Source organism: Bos indicus x Bos taurus, chromosome 19 (assembly GCF_003369695.1).
Source record: "Bos indicus x Bos taurus breed Angus x Brahman F1 hybrid chromosome 19, Bos_hybrid_MaternalHap_v2.0, whole genome shotgun sequence".
NCBI classification, from domain to species: Eukaryota; Metazoa; Chordata; class Mammalia; order Artiodactyla; family Bovidae; genus Bos; species Bos indicus x Bos taurus.
Genome location: NC_040094.1, coordinates 39,563,343 through 39,575,432, shown reverse-complemented (window position 1 = coordinate 39,575,432; position 12,090 = coordinate 39,563,343). Strand labels below are relative to the sequence as shown.

Genomic DNA, 12,090 nt, shown 5'->3' with positions numbered 1-12,090 from the left:
GTCTCCCACTCAACCACCTATGCGTCACCCTGCTGTCCCACTCTCCACCCACATAGCCAACCAACTGCCAAACCTGTCCATTTGCCTCCAAACCATCTCTGAAATCTAGTTCTTCTCTTCCTCCTTATGCCATTGTGTCAAGTCAAGCTCTAACTCTTGCATAATAACCTTTTAACAGTCTCCTTGCCTTCAGCCTTACCTCCCACGAATCCATCAGTCTCTGCAGGCAGTTTGTACAGGTCCCTCTTTGCCTCAAGCCTCAAAGCCTTGAAACCCTCCAGTGGTTCCTGCAGGGGTGAAGTCCAAGTTCCTTCCTGAGATGATATGATATGATACCACCCTTCCGCCTTTACAGTCCCTTCTCCAGCCAACCCCTGCCTCAAACATTTCATGGCACAGAAGCTGGCCTGTCTGAAGGGCCGGCTTCATAAGTGTGAGACCTATGCAGTATATATATGTATATACATATATATATGTGTGTATATATATATATATATATATATTTGGTTGCACTGGGTCTTTGTTGCTGCTCACAGGCTTTCTCTAGCTTCAGAGAGTGGTGCAGGGGCTTCTCAAAGTGGTAGCTCCTCTTGTTGCGAAGCACAGGCTCCAGACACACCAGCTCAGTAGTTGTGGCTCCCGGGCTCTAGAGCACGGGCCCAGTAATTGTCACACAGGTTAGTTGCTCCGAGGCATGTGGCATCTTCCCAGACCAGGGATCAAATCCAGGTCCCCTGCAGTGTCAGGTGGATTCCTATCTACTGCACCATCAAGGAAGTCCAGTTCATAATTTTTAACAAGGCATTTTAATTATACACTGGACTCCTGCAGTTATCGTGCCAGTCTTGCCTGCCTGTTGTTCCCTGCACCTCGTTGCAAAGCCTGCAAAGCTTTGTACAGTCTACTCCACCTGGAACACCACTCCCACATCTCCCTCTTTCTGCAGCTCTTCTTTTAACACTCAATTTAGGTGTTATCTTTGGGATGCCTCCTTTGACCCTCCTCCCTCCCGATCCCTGCCCTAATCACATAGCACGTAGCAGGTGTTCAACACTTGTCTATTACATAAATTCAGTGAGAAGGTAGTGTGTGACAAAAGTGCCACAGAAGACTTCTAAACCATGATCCGCGGTAAAGTGAGGCAATAGGGCGTTTCTAAAAAGACTCTTCTTGAGAGTCTCTTGGACTGCAAGATAAAACCAGTCAATCCTAAAGGAAGTCAACCCTGACTATTCCCTGGAAGGACTGATGCTGAAGCTGAAGCTCCAATACTTTGGCCACCTGATGCGAAGAGTTGACTCATTAGAAACGACCTTGACGCTGGGAAAGATTGGGGGCATGAGGAGAAGGGGGCGACAGAGGATGAGATGGTTGGATGGTATCACCGACTCAATGGACATGAGTCTGAGCAAACTTCGGGGGATGGTGAACGACAGGGAAGCCTGGAGTGCTCCTATTCATGAGGTCGCAAAGAGTCGGATATGACAGCGTATCTAAACCACATCAAGGACCTCTAGGTTCCTCAGTAGGCGCTAGGACCCTGTCGGTAGACTCGTTAATCTTTACGCAGAGGGCTCCGTGCCTGCCTGGCCGGCAGCGACTGGGACCAGCTCCAGGGCGCCGCCTGCCGGGATTATGCCGCCTCTACAGCCCTTTCCTGGAGCCCCGGCTCCCGCCAGGTCTTGAGCCCGCCTCGCGTCTCCCATTGGCTGGCTCCTCTTCTCCCGCCCTTCCCGGGCTCAGCCACTCGGAACCCCGGGGTGGGTGGGGCTTGAGGCCTGGGATGGAGCGCGCGTCCCGATTGGCTCTGAGGAAGGCGGTGACGTGGCCAGAGAAGACCCATCTGTGCCTAACCCGAGGCTCAGCCACAACAGCACTGGATTAATGGTACGTGGGGCGTGTCCCGGTCAGAGGCCGGAAACGGAAGTGAAGGAAAGATGCAGGTGGGGGAACAGCAGCTGGGGAAATGGGGGGCTGCCCTGGGGCCCCTGGGCTGAGTTCAGCCGGTCCTTTCCTGACCTGCTTCCTCAGGCTCTCTCCGGGGGGCGGCCCTCCCCGTCCCGTTGTGCTGGCCCCGCAGGGTGACGGTTGGGGGGATGAAGTGAGCGCGCGAGTGGCTTGTCCGCTCGCAGCACTCACGCACTTTTCCCCGCCGTGTTTCCCGCCAGGACCATCAGCACGTGCCCATCGACATCCAGACCAGCAAGCTACTCGGTAGGAGGGGCGCCCCCGCTCAACTACCTGTCAAGGGGAGACCTGGCCCCCTTGCCCTCTGTCACCAACAGCGGAAGCGCCGACCACTCGCTGTGTTCTGTGCTCCCATCTGTGGCTGGCTGGACCTGCCTCAGTAAAAGGAGCGGGAAGGAACCACGCTTAGAGTCTATACTTGACCTGTGTTTTCTGTTTTAACGTATAAAACATGTTGTCAATCATATCTTTCAGGGACAGCAGAGAGTTAAAGGCTTACCTTAAAGGTGTTCAGCTGCTGAATGGCAGATGTGAAGTTAGAACCTAAGTCTGTCAGGTTCCAGTATTGTATTATGCTGGAAAAACAATTTTCTTCCTTTTTATTTTTTCCTTTGATTTTAGGAGGAAGAGGCACATAGGTCCAGTCGAAAATAAAACCTTTTAGTGGCCAGGCCATCTCCCTGGTGTCTGTATCGGGTCTATATACCTCCTCTCCAGTTCAGAGCCAGGGAAGGACCTCTTCACTCTGACCCCTCTAGGGCGGTGCACCGCTCCTGGATTTTTAAATGGTCTTTGAGTTTAATTGTTTTGATGCCAGTCGTGTCATTAAGATGACATCTGTTTGACTATGTCATCCCTTTGCTTCTACTTCTGTGACATCTACATAGTTTTTGTTTTTGAAGATTTTAGTGGAGTGCAGCAATGGGAATGTAACTGATAACTAGTGTGGGCTCCCAGCGTTTGACCAATTAGATTTATTAACAAGGGCAAGGTGGCCACTTAGTGGAGCATCTTTAACTTCATTTCGAATTTGTCCCAGCTCTTCAGGACCTGTACACTCTTGATGTACATGCTTGTTATTGGTCCCAAAACCCAACCATTTATTGAGGGTTTATTCTATACCAAATGCTGTTTTATGTGCTTAACATTATGAAAATGAAGACCACTACAATTCATTGAGCCCTTGCCATGCGCCAGGCACAACGTTCAGTGTTTTACCGTTTGTACTCAGTATATTTTACATGTAGAGAAACTGAGGCACGGAGAGGTTGAGAGACTTGCCCAAGAAAGCTGGTAATTAGAGCCAGGACCAGCTGACCACAAGTCTTGGTCTTAGCTCTCTCCTATGAGGAAATGTACATGGCTCTCATGCACCTATACCCTCAACTAAAAACAGGTCTGGCCCAGAATCCAGGAGGTCAGTCACACTGGTATTCATATGTGCAGGATGGTGCTTCCCTGGTAAGAGTAGTCCAGTGTTATTTAGTCCTTAGGGGCTTTGCAGTTGTTCATTCATCTGGTATTTGGTGTAACCATCTTGGATTTTTCATTGTCATGGTTAATCCCAGCCCTGAGAAAGTATAAATTGAATGGCATCCTCTGTCAGTAAGAAAGATATAATTATCCAGGGAAGCAAAAATATGGAGAATTTAGAGTGGTCCAAAGTGGCACTTTGATGTCTGGACCCATTCAAAGCTTTCCTTTACTCTGTGTTGAGGCAGTTACTTTATAAAAGTCACATTGTGGATAAAGTCAGGTTGCTGGAATCTATTTAGCCCCAAGGATTCCTTTGAGCCTGTCTTCATTCCCATCTTCCTGTGACCCCCCACACCTTAACCAATATGAGTACAACTTTTAGCCAATGCCTTAGCATATATCACCTGAATGAGTGATGCAATTTTGGCCATTGGAATACTATAATTTGGGTTTGTGCTATAGACTGGCTGGTAGACAGAAGGCACTGCAACCTGAAATGGCAGAGTCTGGTATTGACCATCCGAGAGAAGATCAATGCCGCCATCCAGGACATGCCGGAGAGCCAAGAGATCGCCCAGCTGCTCTCTGGATCCTGTGAGTGCTTCAGGACTGCATTACTGGACCCTCCTCTTTCCTGGGGTGGTATATATCTGCTGAGCTGTTCCCTTTTCTTTAGTCATAGGACTGACCTCTAAAGAAAGAGAGGCTTTTATTTGGGGTATAGATGCTGGTTTATTTCAACACAGAATGATGAAGGGGACAGCTGTGCCCTCTAAAGTTACTGGCATATACATGAGTCAGCCATGTGTGGTGACCGCAGTGGTGGATTAGAGACTGTTATTTCCAAAGTCTTTGTTTTTCTTTGCTTTCCAGACATTCACTACTTCCACTGCCTAAGAATTGTGGAGCTTCTCAAAGGCACTGAAGCCTCCACCAAAAATATTTTCGGCCGGTACTCTTCACAGCGAATGAAGGCAAGTATGGATGACGGTGGTAACGCGCAGCTGGAGGCATCCGGTCCAGGGGGTCAGAGGCTGTCTGGTCTTGCTGAGGATCCATTGGAGATATCCCCGTGGAATATTTCCTCAACTTTCTCTCTGTCCCCGTAGTTCATGCCAAAAGTAGATCCTGAAAGTGAAAGTATCCATCTCTCAGTCGTGTCCAACTCTTTGTGACCCCTACCCCTGGGTTTACATTTGCTTTGGGAATTGCTCGTTGGCACCATACTCTTAAAGTGGGTGGTCTAGCCAGCATTATGAAGGAGGATGAGGATGCAGAGACTGGGAGAGCGTCCCCTGTTGGGGGATTGAGCTGGGATGTGGCTGCTCTCCTGGCTCACTTCCTGTTTCTTTTCTTAGGATTGGCAGGAGATCGTAGCCCTCTATGAGAAGGACAACACCTACCTAGGTAAGGGGCCCAACCTGGGAGTCCCAGTGTCCACAGGGAGGCTCCCTCCTCGAAGTTTGAGACACTGGGCTTCTAGGAGGTACAGTTCATGTGAGGGGAGAGGCTGGTGTGTAGATGTTTGGGAGGTGGGAAAATAAATTTCAATGAGTATTGGGAGGAGGATGACCACCAGGCAGGTTGTGGGCATTTGGACGGGTGCTTATGGGTCTTCTGCTGGTCACCTCTTGATGACTAGCTCCCCCGGCACCCCTCTGCTCCACTGGGCAGAAGAGGCACAGGTTGACCTGGGGCCTGTATCAAGTGCCTGAGAGAATAACTAAAAGGCTGACTGTAGTTTGGGTTGTATTTGCTAGCAGTGTAAATAATTATAATAGCTGCTGCTGTTGCTGCTGCTGCTGCTAAGTCGCTTCAGTTGTGTCCAACTCTGTGCGACCCCATAGACGGCAGCCCACCAGGCTCCCCGGTCCCTGGGATTCTCCAGGCAAGAACACTGGAGTGGGTTGCCATTTCCTTCTTCAATGCATGAAAGGGAAAAGGGAAAGTGAAACGACTCTTAGCGACCCCATGGACTGCAGCCTACTGGACTAATATTGACCAAATATTAATACTTACTAAATCAAGGAATTATACTTGTATTTTATATGAATTCTCTTAATTCTCATGATAAATATTACTACCCCTGTTTTATAGTTGAGGACTGGATTGGAGAGGTTAAATGACTGTCTTAGGTTCCACAGCCAGGAAGGGGAGGAGCTGGGAGGTCAACCCCCGTTGCCACCAGGCCAGGGTATTGCGCATGTCCTTGGGGCGTGCCTGCCTTAGGTGTGGGGGTCTGGAGTGAATTTCCTGGGCCCATCTTTCTCAGTGGAACTCTCCAGCCTCCTGGTTCGGAACGTCAACTATGAGATCCCCTCCCTGAAGAAGCAGATCACCAAGTGCCAGCAGCTGCAGCAAGAATACAGCCGCAAGGAGGAAGAGGGCCAGGCGGGGGCTGCCGAGATGAAGGAGCAGTTCTACCACTCGTGCAAGCAGTACGGCATCACGGTGAGCAGCCCAGGTTTCCCGCGGGGGACGCATGCCTGGGGCCTCTGTCTGTCTTCCTGGGCCCAGTGCCTTTGCTTCTGCGGAGGGCTTTCCTTCTCTGCCGGTTGGGCCCTTCTTGGGCCAGTTTCTTGCCCATCTTTAATCTTCAGGCATTGTCTTTAATACGCTGGACTCCACTACCCACCACTTCTGTCTAAGCCCACCTCGTGGATCCTCTCTAGGGGGACAATGTCCGAAGAGAACTGCTGGCCCTGGTGAAGGACCTACCAAGTCAGCTGGCCGAGATCGGGGTGGCGGCCCAGACCCTGGGCGAAGCCATTGACCTGTACCAGGCCTGTGTGGGGTTTGTGTGTGAAAGGTATTGAGGGCCCTGGCTTCTCCCCTGTGGAGGAGGGGCGGGGACCATCGAGCTGCTTCCCCGGCTGTGCTCTCTTCTCCACTTGTGCTCTCCCCACGTGACACTTGAGTGCCAGGCCCAGCGGTGGGCCTGGCCTCACAAGGGGCAGCAGGAGGGTCAGCGGCACGCTCCATTGCAGCCCCACAGAGCAGGTGCTGCCGATGCTGCGGTTTGTGCAGACGCGGGGGAACTGCACGGTGTACGAGTGGAGGACGGGCACGGAGCCCTCGGCAGTGGAGAGGCCACACCTCGAGGAGCCCCCTGAGCAGGTGGAAGAAGACGCGGTAAGACAGGCCGAGTGAGAGCCGCTTCTTCCCCTCGTACACGGGTCAATCCTCCCCCGTCCCCTTTGAACTCAGAGTCCAGAGGGAAGAAAGGGGTGTTCCTGTGAGAGAGACTGTAGGTGGAAGGGCCCAGAAGGCCCTACTCCTTCGTTTTTCTGGCTTTCTTGAGACCACAGGGTATACGAGTGCTGAAGAGGCCCAGGAGGCTGGTCAGCTTTGAACTGGGAACCCTTCAGTCCCCTGAGCTCTCTGAAGACAGACTCTCCTTTGGGAAGCTTGGAGGCCATTATGTTTGAACAGTGTGCTGGTGCTCCCTACTGAGACCTAGAAGAACTTGGCAGGCCCCTTTTTCTCACCCATCTTCTTTGAGCTAACACTTTTTTTCCCTTCTAGATTGACTGGGGTGACTTTGGGGTGGAGGTGGCTTCTGAAGGGGCTGACTCTGGCATCTCTGCCCAGACTGCTGGAATTGACTGGGGCATCTCCCTGGAATCGGATTCAAAGGTTGGGATGCTCTCTCAGTCCATCTCTCTTGAGGACTTTCTGTGATTGCTGTTTTGGTGATAAGAAACATGTTGGGAATTTTCTAGTGGTCCAGTGGTTAAGACTCCACGCTTCCACTGCAAGGGGCAAGGGTTCAATCCCTGGTCAGGGAACTGAGATCCTGGGTGCCTTTCAGTGTGGCCAAAGGGAAAAAAAAGTTTTCTCTCTTTCTCTTCAAAGACATCACTTGAAGTTCACAGCTCTTGGACCACATACAGTTTGGGAGGAGGCAGTTTCCAAAGTGACATGTCAGAGTTTTGACCTCTTTCTCTTGGTGTTTGGGGCAGGTGTGGGGTATAGGCAGGTGGTACCTATATGCATGGGCCCCACTGCCATCTTTGCCACCTCCATCAGGGCTGCAGGTTCTTCATACAGTTGAAATGTGCCATCATTGGGCTTATTGAGGGCTTTAGTTTATCCTGGCTCCCTTTGCTGGGGAAAGTTCTCCCAACACTGCAGGGGTTCTTTGCTCTCCACTCAGGAAGCTGGGGGTGATGAGATAGACTGGGGAGACGATGCCACTGCTCTGCAGATCACTGTAGTGGAAGCCGGAACCCAGGGTGAGTGCGTCGCTCCCTGAAACCCTGGCAGAGGGTACCCCTGTGTCTCTAGAAGCAAGGAAAAAGTACACTGCCAAGACTGCGCTTCTCATACAGTTACCTGTTTTTGTTTTTTTTTTTTTCAAAATCTTGTTGATGATGTGAATGTAGTGGATAGAGAAGAGTTCTTAAAATGAAGCCTAGAAACTCTCAATGCTTTGGATATCGAATGTGGGTCAGCCTTTGCTTGGGATGTTCCGAGAGGGCTAACAGCCTCTGAAGCCTGACCTGGCCCCAGAGGCTGTGACCGTGATCTGAGCCACTAGAGGGCAGTGCAGGATGAGACTTGATGCCCACCAAAGGGAAGGCGCGCTTGGTTCTTTGGAACTCAGCTCTGTGGTCCTCCTCACAGACTGCAGTTGGCTCTTGGTGCCTGATTAGGGCTGCGACAAATGGGAAAGGGTGACCCTTCCTTCTTGGGTTGGAACAGGAAGTGGCTTTAGTGTAGTGTCTGTGTCCATATTAATGCACCAGGACTTCTCAAACCAATGGTCTTGTCTAGTCTTTAGCCACTTTATCACTTCTCTCTCTTCCTGGCAGCTCCTGAAGGTGTTGCCAGGGGCCCGGATGCTCTGACACTTCTTGAATACCCTGAGACCCGGAATCAGTTCATTGATGAGCTCATGGAGGTACTTCTGTCTCTGGATGATGTGCGGGGAGGCCCGGCACCGGCATAGGTGGTATTGCTCTAGACACCTGACCTGACCCTCCTGTTTCTGTGAAGGAAGCAGAGTGCTTTCAGTGTTCCAGAGCAGGGGCACTCCCATTCACTCTGGAGCATTAGGATGCTTCCCATTCATTCCATTCAATGGACTTCCCCGGTGGTTCAGTGATAAAGAACCCGCCTGCCATGCAGGAGCCACAGGAGACACGGGTTTGATCCCTGAGTCAGGAAGATCCCTTGGAGGAGGGCATGACAACCCACTCCAGTATTCTTGCCCGGAGAATCCCATGGACAGAGGAGCCTGGCTGCAGCCCACAGGGTCGCAGAGTTGGACACAACGGAAGCGACTGAGCACATCTTCACTCAACAGTGTTTATCATGTTTATCGTCCTTCCTAAACCCCTGGCACTGTCTGAGGAGACGGAGCAGAAAACAAGGCAGAATCCTTGACCTCGTGGAGCTTGTGGTCTAGTGGGGAACACAGGCAGGAAACAAGGCACGCGAGAGAAATACGCAGCACGTTAGGTGTTAACACAGTGCCATGGAGAAGGAGAGCTGGAAAGGGAGATGGGGCTGCGGGAAGGCCTGTTTTTATGATAGTGGTCCAGAAGGCCTTGTTGCAAAGGTGACCAGTAAGTCAAAACCTGCAGAGAGAGCCACCCCACGTCCGGCAGAAGAGCCTTCCAGGCAGGGGGAGCCACACAGAAGCTTGGAGGCAGAAGTGTCCTGCACACGTGATGAACAAGGAGGCCGAGCAGGGGAGCTGGGGGAGTAGAAGAGCTCAGAGAGCGGAAGGGAACTGGGAGCTGCTGGGGCTTTGGAGCAGTTTGTGTCTCATGTCATCCCTGTGGCTGAGGTGTCTGGCAGCCCACAGTAAGAAGCTGGTGTTCTTGGACCTTCTTTGTGGTACTGGGAAGCTGGGGCCTGCCTTTGTTAATTTCTGAGTCTGTCCACTCCTCAGGCCTGCTGGCAGGGGAGGGCCTCATGGAAGGTCTTGTCCTCACCAGTCTAGTTCAGGTTTCCATGGGTGGATAAAAGTGACAAGATATGTGACTGGTTCTCAGATTCTGCCTAGCCTTTTCTTAATCTAGGGCTTCTCAAACATGGATTCCTGTTCCCTGAATCTCATTTTTCCCATGAAAATACCTTCATTCAGCAGAGAGAACCCCTTGAATCTCTGCTTCATAGTTATCTGATCCATAGCCTGGGAGGAGGAGCGGGTGGTCCTGGGTTAGGTAAGGCCTGAGGCAGCAATGAGGGGCTGAAAGGTGATGGTGGAGGCTGCCCCAAACTCCCGCCCTACAGTTGGTGAGTTTCTAGCAATAGAAATGCTCAGAGGAAATAACTGCTCCTCTGTTGTTCAGTCACTAGGTGCGTTAGTCGCTCAGTCGTGCCTGACTCTTTGTGACCCCATGGACTGTAGCCCACCAGGCTCCTCTGTCCATGGAATTCTCGAGGCGAGAATACTGGAATGGGTTGCCATTCCCTTCTCCAGGTGATCTTCCTGCCTAGGGATTGAACGTGGGTCTCCTGCATTGCAGGCAGACTCTTTATAGTCTGAGCCACTGTTCATTTGCTAAGTCGTGTCCAGTTCTATATGACACCATGGACTATACCACACCAGGCAGTCCCCTACTGTGCCTCCTCCAGAATCCAACCCTTACCTTATTCTTTATTTTGAGCAGGCTGAGGGCCTAGCTTCCAAGTTCTTTTCTCAGTTTGAACCAAATCCTCTTCTGTCCTCAGCTCGAAATCTTCTTGTCCCAGAGAGCAGTGGAGATGAGTGAGGAGGCAGACATCCTGTCTGTGAGCCAGTTCCAGCTGGCTCCAGCCATCCTGCAGGGCCAGACCAAGGCAAAGATGGTCGCCATGGTGTCGGCACTGCAGGATCTGATTGGCCGGCTCACCAGTCTTCGAATGCAGCACCTGTTTATGATCCTGGCCTCACCAAGGTCTGGCTTTCCCCTTGATGTTGGGCTATTCCAGGGCATGTTGCAGGGTGCTGCCATCTTGGGCGGCCCTGCCTCCTTGTTTCCTCCTCTCCGTGACCCCTTGGACCTCATCCCTGCCTCCCATAACTGCACCACCCCAACTGGGGTTGGGGGTTCTCTTTGGGGCAAGATGGGGTGGCTTGAAATATGCGGGCAGAATCTGCGTCCTGGGTAGGATGGGGAAGTGGGAGTGGCATTCCATACAAGGAAGGACTGACGGATGTGGAGGCTGAGCGGCCACTGAGCCTCCCCTGTTCTAGCAGTTGGATGGGGACACCCAGGCTGCCCAGAGACACCGAACACTTACGTGAATGCCCTGCCCAGGTATGTGGACCGAGTGACTGAGCTCCTCCAGCAGAAGCTGAAGCAGTCCCAGCTGCTGGCTTTGAAGAAAGAACTGATGGTGCAGAAGCAACAGGAAGCCCTCCAGGAGCAGGCGGTTCTAGAGCCCAAGCTGGATCTGCTGCTGGAGAAGACAAAGGAGCTGCAGAAGCTGGTGAGAGCAGAGAGGCAAACCTGCCCAATTTCCGCAGAGCGAGGCCCCTTTGCCTTCTGCCTCCTGCCCACCCGGTATCACTGTCTTTCAGATTGAAGCTGACATTTCCAAGAGGTACAATGGGCGCCCCGTGAACCTGATGGGAACCTCTCTGTGACCTACTGCTGCTGTTGTTCCTGCCCATCTTCTCAGCGTTCAGGATGGAGGAGGGGCCCTGCCTGGTGAGAGACTAAGCCGACTGGAGGATGGAAGGCCGCATGATGGAACTGTCACCCGGATGGTGATCTCAGCACTCTGTACTCTGCAGGAGGCTGTCTTGATGGTCCTGCGGCCCCTCAGCCTCAAGTCACAGCTTCTGCTCCTCCTTGTTAATGTAGTTGGACTTTAATAAAGAGAGAGATTCTTGTTTCCCTACTGATGGTGCCCGTCTCTGGGCCTGGGGTTGAGGCTGTGTACCCATTTGCATGGGGTTCTTGGTCCTGTGAGGTACCAGGTTGGGGACTTTTTCCTCTTTGCCTCTGGTGGCAGGGAGGCCTCACAGATTAATATCTACAAACAATTCAGCAAGGGGCTCTGGGGTAGCTGAGTCAGCCGGGGCCCTTTCTCTCCACGGCCAGGCCCAGACTGCCCCACTCAGGCCAGAAGCGCAAGGGGAGCAGTCAAGTGGCAGCCTCGTTGGAGCCAGCGAAGCTGTATTTTCCTTTTAATCACAGCTTACCTCCAGGCAGAGGGAAAATGCGGTTTGGGAAGGAAGGGTCTGGTCAACAAGGTGGAGACAGGAGCTGTCACCTTTGCTAGCTGCCTGCCCACTTCCCACCCATAACTGCCTGCTCTGTGATTGGGCACAGCCCACACTAGGCCAGCACCCCTCTCCCCGGCCACCTACCCATCCCCATTTCCCAGGAAGGTAGGGGTTGGGGGTGGCCAGCAATTCGATTTTAATTTCATAGCAGAGCAGTTGATTCATGGCTCTTTGTCGCTGGCGTTGACTCCCGTAATGACTTTCCATCAAAATGAAAAGTGGAGTGACACCACTCATTATTCCTGCTGCTTGTTATCTCAGTTCTGGGGAGGGCCGCCCCCTCCCTGCTGCCTTTCAGCCGTCCTGGACAGTGAGTGATGGCCCCTATTAATCACCGACCCCGCGGACTCCGGCGGACACACGCTATCCAGAGGAGAGAGAGATAAGGCCGCATGAACTGCTCGAAGCCGCTCCTATCA

General features: G+C 52.2%; 1 protein-coding gene across 2 annotated transcripts; it reads left to right on the top strand.

Moving 5' to 3' along the window:
• Positions 1–1,762: 1,762 nt before the first annotated feature.
• On the top strand, positions 1,763–11,283 carry CDK5RAP3 (CDK5 regulatory subunit associated protein 3). Of its 2 annotated transcripts, none has more exons than XM_027517703.1 (14): positions 1,763–1,887; positions 2,169–2,214; positions 3,907–4,038; positions 4,318–4,418; positions 4,803–4,851; positions 5,717–5,895; positions 6,117–6,253; positions 6,432–6,576; positions 6,970–7,080; positions 7,601–7,679; positions 8,259–8,347; positions 10,129–10,334; positions 10,698–10,869; positions 10,961–11,283. In XM_027517703.1, the coding sequence occupies exons 1-14, from the start codon at positions 1,885–1,887 to the stop codon at positions 11,024–11,026; spliced, it is 1,515 nt and encodes a 504-aa protein (XP_027373504.1). In that variant the 5' UTR covers positions 1,763–1,884; the 3' UTR covers positions 11,027–11,283. The 2 variants fall into 2 exon arrangements, with proteins under 2 accessions (XP_027373504.1, XP_027373503.1); XM_027517702.1 differs by having other exon boundaries at positions 1,852–1,943.
• Positions 11,284–12,090: the final 807 nt, after the last annotated feature.